The 17,990-nt window shown below is 47.1% G+C and overlaps 2 protein-coding genes and 1 long non-coding RNA gene across 11 annotated transcripts in view; 2 read left to right on the top strand and 1 right to left on the bottom strand.

The window, feature by feature from the left end:
* Positions 1 to 1,738: 1,738 nt before the first annotated feature.
* On the top strand, positions 1,739 to 12,273 carry LOC137844539 (uncharacterized). The gene is made up of 2 exons (XR_011089934.1): positions 1,739 to 1,917; positions 10,870 to 12,273. It is a non-coding gene; the product is annotated as an uncharacterized lncRNA (long non-coding RNA).
* Positions 4,437 to 10,737, bottom strand: ZPBP2 (zona pellucida binding protein 2). The gene is made up of 8 exons (XM_068660995.1): positions 10,540 to 10,737; positions 9,716 to 9,796; positions 9,088 to 9,213; positions 8,373 to 8,534; positions 7,302 to 7,520; positions 6,081 to 6,166; positions 5,328 to 5,505; positions 4,437 to 4,835 (listed from the first exon to the last, which is right to left on the bottom strand). Exons 1-8 carry the CDS (start codon positions 10,631 to 10,633, stop codon positions 4,738 to 4,740), a joined length of 1,044 nt encoding a protein of 347 aa, XP_068517096.1. The 5' UTR covers positions 10,634 to 10,737; the 3' UTR covers positions 4,437 to 4,737.
* Positions 12,274 to 14,848: 2,575 nt separating the features above from the next.
* The window catches only part of IKZF3 (IKAROS family zinc finger 3), a 35,820-nt gene continuing 32,678 nt past the window's right edge, over positions 14,849 to 17,990 (top strand). Inside the window, exon 1 of one of the 9 annotated variants that reach the window (XM_068660992.1) lies at positions 14,849 to 14,974. In XM_068660992.1, coding sequence (XP_068517093.1) covers positions 14,863 to 14,974 — 112 coding nt within the window. In that variant the 5' untranslated portion in view covers positions 14,849 to 14,862. Of the gene's footprint in view, positions 14,975 to 15,181; positions 15,244 to 15,311; positions 15,701 to 17,039; positions 17,285 to 17,990 lie in introns of those variants that run through there. The other 8 variants (XM_068660990.1, XM_068660987.1, XM_068660986.1 and 5 more) reach the window with 8 other exon arrangements.

Below are 17,990 nucleotides of genomic sequence, written 5' to 3'. Positions count from 1 at the left end.
TTTTTATCGAGGCACTAAATCCATCCATTTTCATACCGCATTTCTGGGTAATTTCTTCCCCGACACGCCGGAGATTTATCTGCTGGGATCAGTAACGAGCGAATTAGCAGCACGACCTCCTTCTGCGCCGCTCCTTAAATCTTTGTTACGAACTCCCGGGGCACCTCGGCCTCTCTTGGGGCTGCCGGGGGCTTTCTGCTCCCACGGGTGGAGGAGGATCCGTGCCCGTTTCGTTTTGCAGGACAGACGTTTTAGGAGAACGGTGAAACAATTCCCTTTTGGTCTGTGCACGAGGTCCGTTCGGTGCTCCCGGCCCCAGACCGCATCCTGAACTTTTAAATGATTCGATTTTGAAGGGGGAAGGAAGGATGTCTAATTGTTTAATTTCCACAATTATAAAAATATTTATAAATAATTAGAACTGATGGCAGCAATTACACTGTGATTAAAACTGGCCCACACTTCATCAACGGCCCTTCAGTTGCATAGGCTTATTTATTTATTTTCACCACAAAAAATCCATTTACAGTGGCATTGCTGCCAATAATGAATCATACTTATTCACTGCCTGCAAAGGACTCATTAATCCTGGGATGCTGCTCGTTACAGGACTGGTGCTGTGCAGAAAATGTGGTCACTGGACTTCTGCGAGAGGAAATTTAATTTCAGGGGATGGGAAAAGCGAAGCAGAGCGAAGGATCGGGAGAGCTCTGCCCGTCCGTGCAGGGCGTTGCAGCCTCAGCGTTTTGCCCCCCCCTGGACTTGCTGCTGAATTTTCCCCATCCCTCATGTGCTGCCAGGCAGGGGCCGGCACCAGGCTCTGATCACTGTGGTTTTGGGGAGGTTTTGGGGAGGTTTTGGGGAGCTTTGGGGAGCTCTGGGGGAGGTTGTGCCTGCGGATGGCAGCGATGGGCAGCCTGGAGCTCTGCAGAGCCGTCCCCGTCACCTTCCCAGGGTCTCTTCTCCCCGCTGGGACACATGGATGCCTGTCCCCATGGGCTGGGGCTGTTGCTCGTGTCCGTTTGCCTGTCCCCCCCCACAGGGCTCCCCCCATCCTTCCCCCAGCCTCGCTCCAGGCCAGGGTTTAGGTGCCAGAAAGCAGCACTGGCTCCTTTTTTTTCTTTTTTTTCTTTTTTTTTTTTTTTTTTTTTTCCTTTCTCCGGTTCCAGTTCAGCAGAGCACTTGAAAATATGCTTAATTTTCTATAAATGATTGGTCCCACCGAGGAACTTAACGGGGCTGCCGTACCCAAACACACTTTGCATTTCGCACCAGCTCCCGGCCGCTGCCTTTGACTCAGCAAATCAAAACAGCCCCACTTGTGCGCTGCCCCCCCTACTCCCCCCGGGGACCACAGCTGCAGGGGGGGCTTCACACCCCCAATGTGCATCCTCTCGGATCCCTGAAGCTGCAGCCGGGGCTGTCCCCGTGTGCTGAGCCCAGCGCACCCACAGGACCAGCTGGGGTTACTGGGGACAGAAGGGACACCCTGGTGCTTTTCCAAACCACTTCACAGTGAAGCAGCTTGGGGCAGGAGCCCTTTTGCCCATTCCAGACACTGCCCCCACTGTTTGCCCCCCCCCAAAAAAAAAACCCTCCCTCCCAGATGGGATGCGTTGCAGCACCAGGTGCCCTGGATCAGCCCCATCCCCATGCCCTCCTGCCCCAGGAGGAGCTTTTTGTTCTCTCCTTATAACCAGGTGAGCAGGGGCTGCTGCTTTCTTGCTGCATGGGGATGTGCTGGGAGTTTTGGGCAGCTGCAGCCTCTCCTGCTCCCCTTCCAGCTCATATTTGGGTTAATAGAAGTGCCATGGGAGGCAGGAGACCTTTGCCCCGGTGCGGTGACGCCGTTGTCACCCCGACAGATGTGGTCCCAGCTCCGTGCTACAACCCACTAGCTGGCGCAGCGGCTCTGCAGTGAGTGCTCGAACATGTGCTTGCGAAGTGCTTCTCAAGTGGTTTGTTCCAGGCTGGGAAAATGCAGCTCTGACACCGGAACGAGAGGGGCTGCGGCTTGCAGGCAGCGGCTTGGGTTTTGTCATTCGGAGGCTTCAAAGGGCTCCCGAGCTGCTGGCGGCCGCCTGGGTGCGAGGCTGAGTTGTTGGAGGGCTGTGCTGAGAAAGGGGGGCAGGAAGTTTTCAATTCTATTTATTTGCGAGAATTCATCGCCACGCTTTGACGTGTTCTGTCGTCCTTTACGGAAAGCCTCATCCTTTACGGAAAGCCTCGTGCTTTGGGGAGGCTGGGGGTCACATTGAAGTGCCTGGGGGCAGCCGCTTGCTTGGGGGTGTCTGTGCCAAGAGCATCCGAGCAGGGGGAGAGGAAGGTGTACAAAAAAAGGAGCAAAAAGGAAAGGAGGACTTAGTGGTGACCGTGGCTGTGATGCTCCTCATGGGCTGTTGTGGCTGGGGACTGTAAAAAGCAAAGGGGAGGCTGAGTGAGAGCTGGTTACAGTGATTTGTAAAGTTTGAAGTGGGATGGAGATCCTTCAGCTCGGGAAAAGGAAAGGGCTGGAGCTCCAAGCGATGCTGTGCCAAAAATAAAAGCAGCAGCTGCCTTTCGGGTTGTCTCAGGCAGCAATGGGGGGAGTTTCACCAGTTGGGGGGAGCTCGTGTCCACCACAGGCCGGAGAGAAGCTGCTTTGCATCCTCCTCTTTCTTGAAAGCCTGCATGGGATTAATGACAAACCCCTCTGCGATGTCATATGGAAATGTTTGACCTATTTTTCCACATTTTAAAAGCCCACTGAAAACCCGAAGCACTACAAGAGCTTTCTGTAACTGCATTTTTTAAGAGAGGGAGGAGGCAGCAAGTGTTCATTTGTGACTCACTAGCCATTACGCTCCGTGCCTGCCTACTTACTGCTTTTTTTTTTTTTCCCCATAATAATTTATGTATGTGGCATTCCTCTGTGAGATGCTCTGTTGTGAAATAGGCCGAGGAACACAGGGAACAGTCGCAGAGCCCTTCTGCTTAATCTGTATAAGCCTGAGCGGTGCACACAGTGTCCAGTTGGCGGCTGAGATAATCAGCCTACAGGCAGTTTAAATGCTCGTTACAGTACATTTTATTCGTCAGTATTTAATAAGTAATGATTCTGAAAAGCTCGGAGCGTGGTCTGTGCCCGTGCCGTCTCCTGCTGTGTTGCTGTCAAAATGGATAAGTTTAACTGGGTTGAATCTGGTCGATTTTTGGATGAGTACCCACCAAGGAATTTCTAGATGCCATAAGAAGTTGCTGTTACAGAGCGGGAGGTGTTCTTTTGCTTGACTTACTACTGCACAGTGCAAAAAGGAGAGGAATTGCTCGGTGGGAAGCTGGACAGGGCTTTACGGGGCTGGGTGTGTGCATGCACAGGCAGTGGGGTGCAGGGTCCCCTTCAGTCTGGTCCTGGGGGGCTGCAACCCCTGTGCACAGGCGGCCTCAAATGGGGCTGTGCTGGTTGTTTGGCTGCCCCTGGAGTGAGGGGGGAAGGAGGGGGAATTCTCTTGTGCCCCTCGACAGAGTGACCAAGGAGCCTGGAAGGCAACAGCTCTGGCAGGGATCAGCTTACAAACCTTAAAGACGAGTTGTAAAAACCTGTTCTTGTAACTCCGCCGTGGCTCAGAAGGGATGAGTAAGGTGGCAGCGTTACTCACGATGCTCTTGAAAGCAGCGAAACTGAATTTTTGGCGATGCTGCTTTGTGAGCAAAGTGATTGACTGCTGCAGCTACGGCAGCTAACCTTCAGGAGCAGATCAGAGTAAGTCTCTTCTGGGAAGAGAGCTTTCCTGTTATGTCAGTGTTTGGCAATTTATATCTCGACTTGTTACTGACCTAGTGAACTCGGGAGCTTACAGCTGCAGTAAGGGGGTGGATAATCCTGTCCAACACGCTCCTGGGGCCAGCAGAGCTGTTCCGCTCGTGTTTGCTCAATGGAGGAGAGGATGCAGCAGCAAACAGGCAGAGAAGGCTCAGCAGCCTCCCTGCTTCCCTACATGGGATGTGGGCAAGGCGAGCCACTAAAGCAGCATCCTTGCATCTGGCCAGGCTGCAGGACTTGGTGGTAACCCCATGGTTTGAGGGACACGATCTCACTCCACGCTCCTGGTGTCTGCTCGTTAGCAGAGCTCCCACTGGCGGCTGCAGCACGGAAAGCCCTGAGCGGAGCCGTGGCTGCTCCCAGCACATCAACTGGTTCTGTGCTGGGCAAGCTGCAGCATCTTGGACACAAAGAAAGAAACAGCAAAATATAGAAGAAAAGAGCATTTATGTTTTTAAATCACGGATTAAATACTTAGTACTTCTGAGTAATTTTTCCCAGGTATTATTAACACAGATTCTGGCACATGTCCCTATGGTTCGTAACTCCACTGCAGCTCTGCCACCTCTCCCTGAGTTGGTTGCAGCTCCTTAATGATCTCTGGGTAAACTGCAGCAAAAAGCTGAGGCTTGTCTGGTGTCACCACCAAGAAATGGACTCCTTGCACCCACAGCCATGTGACAAACCACCTCCTTTTCTTTTTTTTTTTTAAAAAAAGTTACTTTATGTTGCATGAGTGCTTCATTTTATGCATCACTTTTATAAGTGTTCCTTGAAGATACAAAATGTTGGGGTGCGTGGATGAGGAAGTTTGGCTATCATTCAAAAAATAATGTAGGATTCCAGAACTGGTAGCTAAAAGTGAAAAGTACATCACAAAAAAAAAAGTGCTTTCATAGCTTCTCTTCAGTTTTCCAGTTCCTGTTGTATATTTATTAGCAAAACTTTGCTCCATACTTCTTGATGTGAGGCCTGGTACATACGTGGCAGATGACTTCGTTGTTCGGACTGTATGTTCCAGGCTCACAAACCACTGCAAAGAGAACAGAGTTTGTCAGCTCCCCTCTGCCTCAGCTGGGGCCAGCCCATCAGCTGCTGGTGCTGCAGGCAGAGCCAGCCCTTTCCCAGCTCCCTGCGCCCCCCAGGACCAGCAGTGGTGCAGCTGAGGGTTTTATAGCCCTGCTACCGTTAAGGTAATTGTTCTTTATTTGCCCAATATCCTGAGTGTTGTCACTGAGCACTGGCCTGGAAGAAGGAACACTTCACTGCTTCCATTTACTCTGTTTGGAAATAGTTTTAGCTACTGACGTGCTAACAACCATTGCAAACGCTGCCAGCTCGCTCTTCCACATGGCATTTCTTAAAAAAAAATAAAATAAAAAAAAAAAAATCTGATGGGGAGGGATGCCTTCCCAAAAGGCGAATGGAAATATCCTGACTTCTGACACTGATGTTTACCAAATACTTTACAGAGGGCTGTGATCAGGACTACCATGCAATATGTAAATAAAGCGTTTTTATTTACCACAGCAGCCAGCACAGTTCTGGTGGGTGATATCATTTTTCCCAAAACCTGGTCGGCAGCTGTCAACGTGGGTAACCGAGAAGCTGTTGTCCACGTAGTGGATTGTAGGGGCAGTTTGAAACTCGTGCTTCAAAGCGTATGTCTGCCTACTGAAAAACTCTCCGATCCGATTTCTTGCCTGGAATTCAGAAACATTGGAAGAATAAAGAAAATAGTCACGGGTTTGATTAACAGTGTCAGTAAATACCTCATGGTATTGTCGTTCCCCCCCTCCCCCCAGGCTGTCACCTTGACTGGGAATTTTCCTTTGGCTTCAGAGGGCCTGGGATCAGAGCAGTGCAGGATACAATAGCATATACTAGCATTAAGAAGCCAGAGATAACATATTTCAGAAACTGGCTACAGTGGGTTTATTTTAAATTATATTCCCTTTACTGAGTCATAACTCAAAGATTTAATTTAAAGCTCTGGAAGTTTAGTGTACTAACATAAATGTTTATATTTAATTCCTTATTTTTGAGGTAGTATAATGGGAACAGTAGGTCTGGCTTTTTTTTGGTGTGGATAAATTTGACCTTTAAAACAATTTTCCATTCTGAATTTAATTATCTGAGCTCTATGAATCATCCCTTACAGCGATATTAATCCCATAAAATCTGGGGGAAGCTGGATTACTACCAGTCAAATCTGTAGATGCTAAGGCAGGAATTTGTGTTAAACATGCGAAGAAGACAAGGGTGGCTGACACAGAACCTCTTGGACTTTCATGTTTGTTGCATCTTCACAGTCATAAGGAACCTGTTGGCAAACTTCTTCCCATCCGGGTGCAAAAGGATTAACTATTGGTGGGGAAAAGAGATACACATTCATGTCTGTATTTAAGGATGTATTAGTGAACTTACAGCAGCTATCTTCAGGTTCATTTTGGGGAGGGAAAAAAAAAAAAAAAAAAAACACAACAAATTTCTTCACTGAATGCTTCAGCATTTTATGTTTCATCCTCTCTAATTTGTGGAGAATGGTGATTATTTTTGTCACCATCTCTAGTCAAGATAGTGTTTCAAAAAAGGTTTTTACTTGGTGTACTTGAATTCTGAAAAATGAGTCACTGACAAAACGGAGGGGGATGGTCCTGGTGGTTTCTACCAGTTACTTAAATTGTGCTCTTCCAGTAAGAGTCAGAAGTCAACCAATAAAATAACAGGGGGGGAAACATGCTGAGATGTGAGGAGAAAGGAACTAAACTCTCACATAGCACCCTCACTCAGTACAGAGAGGACCAAAATCACAGGAAAACTTCAAAGCTTTGGGTCCCCGCTTCGTTCCAAGCACCCCTGGACTTTGCCAAGGGGAAAACAGCCACCAAACTGTTCCATAACTTGTTGGGTGGTTCTGCCTGGCACGTGATGAGAACAGATACGGGAGAAAATATGGTCAAAGCATTACTGAAGAATTTCCTTTACTTGGTGATAAAAACATCTAAGTTAGGGCAGCCATCAGGGCTGATTTAACCTCTTTTGCAAGGCAATACAGCCACATCAGTATTACCATAAGGGAACTGTGAAGCTCTGGCTTTTTACTTCTGTGCAGTTTCCTAGAATCAAGCAAAACCACATAGGTCACAGGCTTATTAAAAATCAAATAATGAAAAACAATAGGCCATTTTCCTTTTACAATTATATTAGCGAAAAATTGTATCTCTTCAATTGTCTCCTTTCGATAACTGTTTCAAACCGAACTCCTTGAAAAGGATTGTTTCTTGCTAAGGCTGTAAGTACAGTACCATGCATTCAGCATATGAACTGCATTTTAGCTCCATCTGTGGGTTGGTAAGAAAAAATACAGGGATCACAAATAAAGGGCAGTGACTTCTGCAGGTATGCTTGATTTTAATATTTTTCAGATGTTTATAGGACATCCAGGTTATTTATGAATAGAAATGATCACTCCCAAACAAACACTGAAATATGGTACCTTGAAAAGTAACAAAGAGCTCATGCAGGAGGCCTTGGTTCGGTATCTTGATGGAATGGCATTTGTACGATGACTCTATGATGTGGCATGTCAGATCAGAAATTAAGTTGTCTAAGATTTTCTTCAGTTCCTCAAAGAACTGGGCATTGGCTGCTAGCTCACATCCCTTTGTAGTAAAGCGAACAGATATCTGGTATGCATGGTCAGCTTCCCTGTATGCTTTTAAGAAAATAGTTTGTGTATGAGTTCAGCAGTGTAATCACTCAATCTTGTACAGTGCCTTATCTTCTATATCAGGGTACTTTGTATCAGAAATGCAGGCACTTATTCAAAAGTAAACAAGTAAATAGTTCACTCATTAACCAAATCAGAACAAACTTATCCTTGTTGTAGCTGACTCAAAGAGTAAGAGACATTTTAGTCTGAAATATACAGGAATCCGTGCTTGTGTTATGAGGCTCTGCTCCTACACATTGAAACAAAAAAGGAGCAAATAGATACGCTAGTTCTGTATTTATTTTACTATGAAGCCGTGTTACTGAAACGGATTGGGCTGATGCAAAAACACTATGCAGCTAAGGTGTGGGAGGGAATGTTTTAAAAATGATTGAAAAAGGTTAGTGTTTTGAGCATTTCGGAGACGTTATTTTGTGGGTGGAGAGGCGATGTTGGTGAACAGTGGTTACAAAGGGTGGAGGAAGGCTTGAGTGTACTGCTCAGGCTCATTCTGCATTGGCATTAGGCTCAGTATGGTAATCTCTCTTGTAGGAGACTGCACTCAGACCTGAGCTTTCTTTTCAGATCTTGGGTAACACTGGAATTGCCGTAGTTAACTTGTTTCTTGTTGAAGGTAGGGGTTATTTTATTCTTCGAGTTGTCATATGTTCTTGATAGCAGTCATTTAAACTTTTTCCCAAACTGGAAGGATATTTGACTATCTATATACACATTTCTCTTCTGGCATAGATTGTTAACAATTTCTATCAAGCCTTGAAATAAACGTGCCTGTTACAAACACACCAAACTGCAAAGGCTGCGTGCATTAGCTTACTAGTAAGCAAGTAATCTTACCGTATAACATAAACTTATATGTCTCAAACACGTCTACTTCTTCTTGTGTCATAGTTTCTATGATTCTGTGAGAAAGAGTGCAAGTGTAAGCTCCAGACATGGACTCCTTAAAACCCATCAGCATCAATTTTCCAGTTTCTGTAAGATTCGCATATGTTTGCCCTAGAATAGAAACAGGAAATAGTTGATCACTGGAAATACTTGGTTTCTGATGCTCAGCTCATTTAAAACACTGAAAGATGAGGCTTTTAGTGCATAATGGCACACTGATTTGTGTTAGTCTGAAACAGTCTAAAATTTGACCTCTTAGACTTGCTGCAAGTTGGCTTTTATCTCAAGCATTTTATAGTTTTAGAGGGAGAAAGGAAACGTAGTCTGTCGGAGTTTGTGGAAAAATCTGATAAAGGGCCATGTGACTGTTTGGACCCACCACACTACTGCACGGTAGCATCAACAGAAACGAGGAAAATACGTGATTTCATGTGCGGTAACTTATTTAGCTATTTGAGGTCAACTTTTCCCCTTGTAAATAGAAAAATCAGTTTTCTATCTCAGCATATTTTCCTGATTTCTGACCCCACCCCCAAGAGGCAGGGGCTGTTTGTAAGTTTGAGTAGAAGTGCTGTAAAAAGCCTATTCTATCAGTGACTTGGAAAAAAATGGTGAAGGCAGGAAGAGTGGAAATTCTTTGTAGTCAGAAAAAAAAGTAACTAACCTTCTAAATTTTTTCCATCTGGACCGATCCACAAATACTTGGGATCTATTATTTCTTCTTGAGAAAGAGACAAATCCATGCATACCAGAAGTGGGCTATCTGTAAATACTTTAACATACACGTTAACTGCAACACAAGAGAATAAGGTAAAAGACATGGAATGAAATGACAAAGTACTTCAAAGCTATACTTGGTGTAATGCTAAGCTAATTTTTCCCGTTGGGACTAACGAGAAGGAGGCTGGTCGTGTCTCTGCTTGCTGCTATTAACAGCTGGAACTGTCCACGGGGCAGTGGGTGCTGACTGCGGGTAGCAGAAACCACCAGACCGAGCTGCAGGGTCCCAGCACCAGGTTTTGAGCTTGGGTTTGAGGAGCTGAGCAGGCAACTCTTGTTTAGACACGACATCTTCCACGAGTGCATCACAGGCCAGGTGTATTTCTCAGCCTGCACCCTCTTGCTGATGTATGCCGTCAGAACCATATTCCGGAGCCTCCAGCAGTGTGCTTAGCTAAGCCTGGTTGCACCACTTCCATGCATAGCATTGTTTACATAATGATCACTGTACTTAAATGGCATTTCAAAGGTCTAGTAAGACTTAAATGTATTTTATAATCCGACAAATTTACCTTCACGTTTGATGTCAGCATAAATGTAATTGTTTTGAATTAAGCCAACAGAACGTAGCTCTTCTTCAGGTACAGCGCTTGCTGTGGGGAAAAGAACTTAGAATATTATACGGAGAAATCCAAATGCATGATTCTGTGCCATTCATTTTGTCCTAGCAAGTTCCTGCTGCTTCCATTCTTTCCCCTTCCAAAACATGACTCCCACTTGTTGCTGGCTTGCCACTTTCTGTTGCTTTAGTGCCCAGGCTGTGAATCTGTTTTAATACAATGTTCTGGGCTAGCTGAGCCTTTCACTTCAACAACAACAACAAGAAGCTATAAAAATCCAACCAGAAAGCTAAGGCTCTTTGAAACAGCCCCGTGAGAGCCTTGGGAAGCAGGAGGGGTGCAACGTGGTGCCTGTGGGTGGGTGTTTGGGTTTTCAGGCATCTGTGAGCTTCTGCCTTTTGGGAAACAGCAGCTGGATGCCTGAGCACGAGGGGTTGTGTGTGAGACGCCCCCAGCCCGCTATGGCAATATTCCTAGCACCTCATCCTGGCTGCTGAGGCTCTTTCGGGCTGCAGTGGCAGACCAGGACAGCCCTGCTTGACCGCTGCCTGCCTGGAGTCAGGCTGAGGGGTTGAAATGGCGCTGCTGCCCCCCCCACCACCTCACGGCTTTTATCAAGCGCCGAAATTCGGTCCTGCAGGCCAGCACAGCCCCCTCACCCAGCAGCGCTGCCCCCACCCCTCGGTACCACCGGACCCCGCAGCAGCCCCCTGAGGAGAACCATGCCTGGGGTGGGCCCACCGCTGCGGGCCTTTTGGTACCTCCAACCAGGCCACCCCAGCCTGCTGCTGCCGCCGCCGCCACCACCACCGCCGCCATCCCCAGGAGGCCTCGTGGGGGGGAGCACGGCCTCCCGCCGCCCCCCGCCATGCCGCCCCCGCACCAACGGCCTCCCCGTGAGGCCAACGGCCGGGGGGGTGCCAACGGCCCCTTCCCGCCTGCCCCCCGCCCTTTCCTCTCCTCAGGGCCGCCGCTCGCTTCTGCAGAGCCTCCTGACAGGAAGGTGGGGTCCCCAGCCCCACACGCAGCTGCCTCTTTCCTTCCCCACCCACACCCTGCGCTTTTTGGGTTGTTTTGTTGCCTTTTTTTTTCTGTTCCCTTCACAGGCGCCCCTAAAGCCTGTGGGGTGCTCGGAGGCAAAGGACAGCGCTGCTCCCTGGGTGCCAGCCGCCCCCCCCTCCTGGGAGAAGCCACCGCGTCGCCCTTCCACTGCATGCAGCAAAATTTATTTTTGACTCAAGGTGGTGTTTCCAGCTGTGTGGGCTACGATAGGAAACTATGTGGGGGGAACAGGTTCAGGCCTGGCTGTGGTCGGCCCCGTAACCGCAGGGGCGCCCTGGCTGCCATCTCCTGCTCCACGTGCGGTTCCAGCGCTGCCAGCCCCGAGGAGCTAACGGCACGGCTTGCATGCCAGGGCCGCCTTCACCTGCTGGTTTCTGGAGCGAGTCATTGTGGGACGTCTGCTTTCAGCTTAAAAGCAAAAAATATTCCTGCCAGTCGCTGTGAGAAAGACTGAAAATAAGAGCTGGGCATATCCTGTTGGCTCGAAAACAGCCGGATGGCATATTATTGAAGTACGTGGTGGTTTTCAGAGTCAGTTACGTGTTTTGTAAGGCTTGCTTATGACTTCTGAACTAGAAGTAGAAATGCTGAGTTTCTTGAATGCATGTAAAAATATTTGGGGAATAGCCCTGCTAAGGGTGCCTGCATTAGACCTCACTGCACAGCGTGAGATGCTTAAGATCAGGAACTGTGGCCAAGCCTTTGGTAATTAGCTAAATTACACTTGTGGTGCAGCCCCTGATCATGCCAGTGTCTGAAAATGATGTAACAGTATTTGCCTAACAAATAAGGAACCAGCCAACACAGGAATTATAGCTATTTTTATAGATAGCTGTAAAAGTTTGATTTAATGCTTTTGTGTAGAAAAGCATTTAAGTTACAAATTTCATTTATTAAAACACGAAAATGTGGAAAAAAAAATCTCAGATTATTAATGGAAAATACTTTTTCTCAAGCCTGGTGTTACTTGAAAATAGCGTCCCCTTCACTTCATGTCTAGCAAGGCTTCTTGCCCTACTAAATGCATGCCCTGCTTCACCATTTCACTTCTCTCTTTGAAGGGGAGTGACTGTGTTTTGCTCTTCATTGGACCGACACATGAACTCTCAGCTGGTTCTTTAAGGTATAATAACTATGTCAGGGTTTTCATTCTTAATTTCCTTGAGCTGCTGAATAGTTTATAGCTAGGACCACCTCAAAAGATCCAACGTTCCCGTGTGTTGAATGTTTTCAGTTTTACTCAAAGTTAACATTTCATGCTTGTGCTGTATAAGCACAATGATTCAGTTTTTAACGTGTCTGCTATGAGCTAGTCCTATTTTCGTCTGAACATCCTCTCTTCCTAAGGATGTTTTTACCCTACCGTCATGTAACTGTCCTACACAGCCCTTCGCTACCTGGCTTGTTAACTATTGTTAACTATAAAGGAGTATTTTTACTGTGAAGAATTTTCTGTATTCTTCAGTCTTTATAAACTTAGGCTCCTGGTTTGAATCTTTAGTCAAATGAGTCATTCCTTTCAGGGTCTGATATTTCTAAGTCAGACTGATAAATTGCCACTACAGGTTTGTAAACCTCAGGAAAAACAAAGCAAAGTTAGCTTGAAGGACATGGTAACGGTAGGGCCAGATTCGATAGGACTGAATGTGAAGTCCATGTATTTGTTACCTGGTATTTGTACCCTGCCTAGGGGGAAGATAATGTTAGAAAAGGGGGGAAAATATTTATTGTAAAACTTATTCATGGTGAGGATAGGTATTTGCTCATTAAAAAGGCAAATACTTGATCCCTGGAAGCATGTAGAGAGATTTCCAGGAGTACAGGGTCATCTGGAAGACCTGTGTGGAGCTTTGAAAAGATGTTTTTCTGAGACACAGATCACAAATTTTGTCTCTGATCTTTAAGGTGGAAGATCAGGCTCCTGATCATCAAAGCAGTAGATCCCAGGGCCTGCATGCAACTTAAGGCAGCAAGAAACCTTAAACAGGCATGGCTACTTCTGGAAGGGGAATGCAGGGTTGTCTGTAATAGTAGAGAACAGGGCTTGGTTATTCCAGATGACTTTTTTATCGTTGCTTTTCCAGGCGTTTTTTTAGAAGTGTTGGAGGAGCACCAATTTAAGAAGCAGTCCTTGCTGCAATGCAAAGTGAGAGAATCTTGTCTCTGCCTAATTATCACACACCAGAGCTATGGTAATTTGCATTCACACTCGGTTTCTGTATCTTCCAAGCAATCAGGCTGGTTCACCATCTCACTTGCCACTTCATTAACATCTAAATCCTCCAGTTGCATTAGTATTATTTCTGATTTCTGGACCCCTTTGTGGAAAACATATGTAGTAAGGGAATAAAATACACCAAGCCTTCATCAGTTTTCTTACCCCCAAACACTCATTTCTCAGTTTCAAAATACAGCTGAGATGGTGTTTTTTTCTTTTTCTTTTTACAAAAAGCACAATGGTGACAAAGTAAGTAGAAAACTGTAGTAAATAGATGCAGCAATAATTCCAAGGGTCCAGAAGTACACCTGCCTTAGTCATACTGAAAGCCATCAGCGAGCCTGCTATCTGCAGTATTTTGAGTTTATTTTCCTTTTTCACTCTCTGCTGTCTCTTTGGCTCAGAGTTTGAAGCTGCAAACACGAACTGTGTTGATGTCAAAGCATGCCAGGTACTAACTACCTTGCACTGATGTTCTGTTCTGAGTTGCTATCTAGGCCAGCTATTATCTCGAGGCCTTTTCTTGGTAATAACCCCGGGCTTTTGCTGAATCAAAATGCCATGACTATTGCTTAGCTTGCACATGAAGTGAACGCTGCATTGGCCTGGCACACCTCAAACTTCCTTGTGTGGAGTGAGCCTCCTTTCAGACTTCAGTATTAGGTGTGCAAGAATGATAACTTAACAATCCCCTGGGTACTTTGAGGGGAATCCATCTTTGCTTTAGTTTACTAAAACAAAAATTTTGTTAGCTGTTTTTTCTTAATGCAATAGCACTGCTGTTTAAAAGCCAATCAAGTTGCAAAATCATTAATCTTCTCTCGTATAAGCTTTAATATATAGTCCGAAGAGTTCAATCCATTAACAAGTAATGTAAAGAAAGCAGCATTTGTTTAAGAGTTTTGAGAGCTCATTGCCATGCTTACACAGTGTGTAAACAGAAACAGGCCAAGGTACACACAAAGGAAACTACATGGAGAAGTTACTCTTTCATGTGTGTGGGCATCACACAGCATGCAGTTGCCACACCAGTTCGAATAAAGTCTCAGACTGCTTTGCCCTGCTCTGTGAAATGAGTCAGAAGTCTGCCAACGTGAAGTAGCTCCATGGCACCCTGTTAAACTCTACGTATGAATAACTATTGTCCTTTGGATGACCTAGACCAAGTAATCACAAGCAGTTTTCCTGCAGTGTTTTGGGTGTTGGTGCTTGCTGCAGACCGTGAAGACAAAGCTCCATGGAATGCTAAGCTCCTAGGCAGTGCTTTTGAGGGCTTTCCACAGCAGGGGACAGCTCTGCTGATCTCTCTGGTGGCGTTTCAGCAGGAGGGGATGTCAAATGGCTTCCCCCGTCGCAGGAGGAAGCAGCGTGGCCTTGTTCGAGTGATTTGCAGATGGGGATGCGAGTTGGAGGCAGATGCTGGGTAGCTTGAGATGGGATGGGATGGGTGGCTGGGGAGCTGTGGGAGCCTCCGGCTGCCTCGGCTGCGAACACAGGCACACATCTGAGAAGCGTCACCCTTTTTAGGTTGGCATCTTTCTCCTTGGCCCCCATCCTGCCGGTATGCTCCTGCCACGGCTCCATCACCAGTGCAACCACCTCCAACGGTGCAGCAAAGCACATCCCTTCCCGAAGGGCAGAGGGACGCATCCCTGCACAGCAGAGCATCGCGGTGCCCCCAACCACCCCCAGACCCCCCAAACCAGGGGGATCCCCGCACCCGAAGACCCAACCCCAGGGGACCGGGGGGGGGGGGATGCGCGGCGGCTCCGCTCCCCGCCGCCCGGCGCCGCTCTCGGTCCGCCGAGCCCCGGGGCGGATGTGGCGGTGCCCGCGGGCGGCGGCAGGGGGCGAGGCCGCCGGGGCTGCCTCTCCCCCCCCCCGCCCCATCACACCGGGAGCCGGGAGCAGCGGGGACCGGAGCATGGAAGGTGAGGAGCGACCCCGCGGTGCCTCCCGGGGCTGAGGTCTCCCCGCGCCGTGAGATCGCGCAGGAAGCGAACGAGGCTTTTTATTTTATTTTTTATTTTTTTGGCTTCTTCCTTCCCCCCCCTTCCCTTAATTTCAGCAAATTTCAGCAGCGAGTGTGATGCTAAAGCTGGCTTTTCGAGCTTTATCGGCTCGTGGTGTTGGGGGCGCGTTGGTTTCTTCTCCCTCGTAAAGCACGCGCGTAACTTTCAGGACCGGCCAAAAGCAAGCTGTGAGTTCATCTTGGGCTGCAGCGGGGCTCGCTTTTGAAGAAAAGCAAAATTATGATTGTTATTTTTAACGGGCAAAAAAAAGCTTTGCAAAATATCGCTCGATTTCCTACCCCGCAGGTGGATGTTCTTACTGTACTAATCCAGCTCCTCGTTTTAAAGGCTTGAGTTTAGAGTCCGCTGCCTCTCAGTAACTTGAGGTTTGGGGTTATTTGAAATTAGTTGCAGTTGTCTATTTACAAACATATTCTTTGCTGAAGGGTTTTAAAATGCGTGTCTGTATTTAAGTGATTTCTGTAGAATCTGACTTGATTGAGGTTAACGCTGCTGGAGAGCAGCAAGTAATCCTCTGAAAGAAAGGTGCTGCCGGCTGTTCGGCGCTTCTCAACGCAGCTTCAGTGCCTTTCTTGGTCGAGTTGGGACCTCTGTGTATGGCTGTGGAAGAGGAAAGCTCTTCAGGTGCGTCAGTAATTTTAGTCTGATTAGAAAATGGGCTTGTTTCTGCCACTGCAACTGTGATAATTCAGGAAGTCGCTTTCCATCTCCCCGTTTTTGGTACGCTTACAGGTGAATGTGTAAATAATCCTTTGGTTTTTGGTGCTGCGTGTGGGGATTGAGGAGCAGTTAATGTCTACGGTTGTTACGTTCAGGGACGCAGTTAATGTAAAAGATGGCGTTATACTGTACTACCTCTGGACACAATAACTGCTACGTATCCCTGTTTTTGTGGGTCTGGGGTAAAATCTTGGCTGCACTGAAGTCAGTGGGAAATTTGTCGCTGAGAAAAAGGGGCAACGTTTCTTTCCTTGGCTGTCTGTGCTCGGTGTGAGGATGCTCAGTAGGGTCGCTGACTGGCTAACAGGAGCTTGCAAGAGTCGATGTTTGAGACCTGGGTCCTGTAAGCCAAGATCTGCTCCCTTTCCTTGGGTACATCTCTTCGTGACTGGTTCATTTTCTCAAAGATAACAAGAACTGACCCCTCACTGTCGTTTCCATTTGTTGTGCTGGGATGAGCGTGTTGAATGACTAGAAGATGCTGTGCTGGTTTTGGAAGGTTAGTGCTACAGTCCAGGCAAAATATTACCCTTACTTGCACACTGCTGATCATGTTTTCTTCCCAAAATAATGTGTGCAGGTAACCTACCTCTGTCATTTCAAACAGTGCATGGTGCTTAAGTGCAGAGAAGTATGAGAGGCCCTGGTATTGAAGGTGTAAAGTGTTTATTTGGCTCAGATACTTTTTACAGAAAGCTGTTGAGACTGTAAATGCTGAAGAAGGCCATTCAGTGGCAGGAGTAGATGGGTTTCCTCTCTTTAGTAGTGTAACGTAGGCTGAAGGTGAAGAACGCACTGGGGTGGCAGAGGCTTGCTGCTGTCCCCAGAAAAGGCATTGGCTCTGCTGCCAGCTGTGAGGGATTGGGCTGTGAAGGTCTTGAGGCAGTGGCCAAGACTGGTACAGTTTTGTTTTAGCTTGCTTCTGCCTCTTAAAACTGAAAAGGGGAGGAAACGTAGCTGTGTTTGCTCTATATGCTGTAATAGAAAGGCTAATAGTATACGGGATTTAAAAAGATGTCCCCTTTGCACTGCTATTGGGTTGAAAAATGCAGCTGGCAGTAAAAAGGCAATGGCCCGGTTTTCACTTTGCAGGCACACAGGTAGGGCTATAATAAATCAAGACAGACCTCCAGTTCTGCTGCCTACAGTTCTTTTTGTTTGGCTAAAACGCAGGTAGATTGTTCCGTTACTTCTATAAATTGGTCAAGTACCAGGATAAATCATTAATTTATTTAATTAAATAAATTAATGTTATTTATTGAAATGCCATAATGCTTCTCTACCAAGCTATTTGAATATTTGTGCTCACTCTGGCTATTGGCGCAGAACACAGGATGACTAAGGATTGGTTTCAAAAGCACATGAATTTTACTTCTGCTTTGTACATGAACGTTGTGCGTCAGCTGCAACACACACGGGACAAGCGTCTCCTTTCCATGCACCCTAGTCAGTGGATCTCTTTGAAGCTTGGGAAGACTGACGTGTTGTGTAAGTGATTTCCCACGTTGTGCTTTTCTGAGCATTCGGTAGAAATGTGGTCTTTGTGCAGAACCAGGGATGGAAGTAACCTAGACCTTTTCCTTCTAGCACACTTACGGGACACAGTGAAGGATCTGGCTGAAAATATTTTACTCAGGAAAGAGACCTGAGGTTAACCATTGAGAGACCACTAAGCCTGTGAGAATTGTCCTAGGACTGGTATCCTAAAGCAGCCAGGGGCAGATGAGTGGCTGTTGAGGCTTAAAAGTGATACAAAGACTGGGATGCTTCTCCGTGGACAAGAAATGTTGTATGGTATGTGGCTGCTCTCTTTGGAAGGATTGTACTGCCCAGCAGCCCATCGTGGACAGGAATTTGTTTAAAATGTAAATAAATACACAGAGACAATGTCTGCATGAAGCAGATGGGTCCTGGCTGCACTGAGCCCTTCCAGGGGCTTCTCGTGGGGCTCAGGCAGTGCCATTTGCTGGCCCGTTTCCCTCTGGGGGCAGCTGGGGGCTGGCTGCTAGGGGTGTAGCACCGAGCCCCACGTGCACAGGTTTCTGCTGGTGCAATTCACCCGGCAGGCTGCAGACATGGATGCATCCCTAGTGGAGAGGCTGCGTGGTGGGGAGGTGTCCTGGTGGATGTGGTGGTTTTTGGGACAATTTGTTGCTACAGGAACAGATGCGGGTTTCTCTTAAGTGAAACAGCC

Source organism: Anas acuta, chromosome 25 (genome assembly GCF_963932015.1).
Source record: "Anas acuta chromosome 25, bAnaAcu1.1, whole genome shotgun sequence".
Classification (NCBI taxonomy): Eukaryota; Metazoa; Chordata; class Aves; order Anseriformes; family Anatidae; genus Anas; species Anas acuta.
This window is presented reverse-complemented; position numbering and strand designations above follow the sequence as displayed.

What these genes read in the sequence shown, in the direction of transcription:
- ZPBP2 (XM_068660995.1), bottom strand. Translation starts at nt 10,633, where the DNA reads ATGGCGGGGGGCGGCGGGAGGCCGTGCTCCCCCCCACGAGGCCTCCTG. An exon ending in ATATAAGTTTATGTTATACG is followed by an intron (nt 7,521 to 8,372) that starts GTAAGATTACTT and finishes TTTTCTTAAAAG; the next exon opens with CATACAGGGAAGCTGACCAT. An exon ending in GAACTGTGCTGGCTGCTGTG is followed by an intron (nt 4,836 to 5,327) that starts GTAAATAAAAAC and finishes TTCTCTTTGCAG; the next exon opens with TGGTTTGTGAGCCTGGAACA.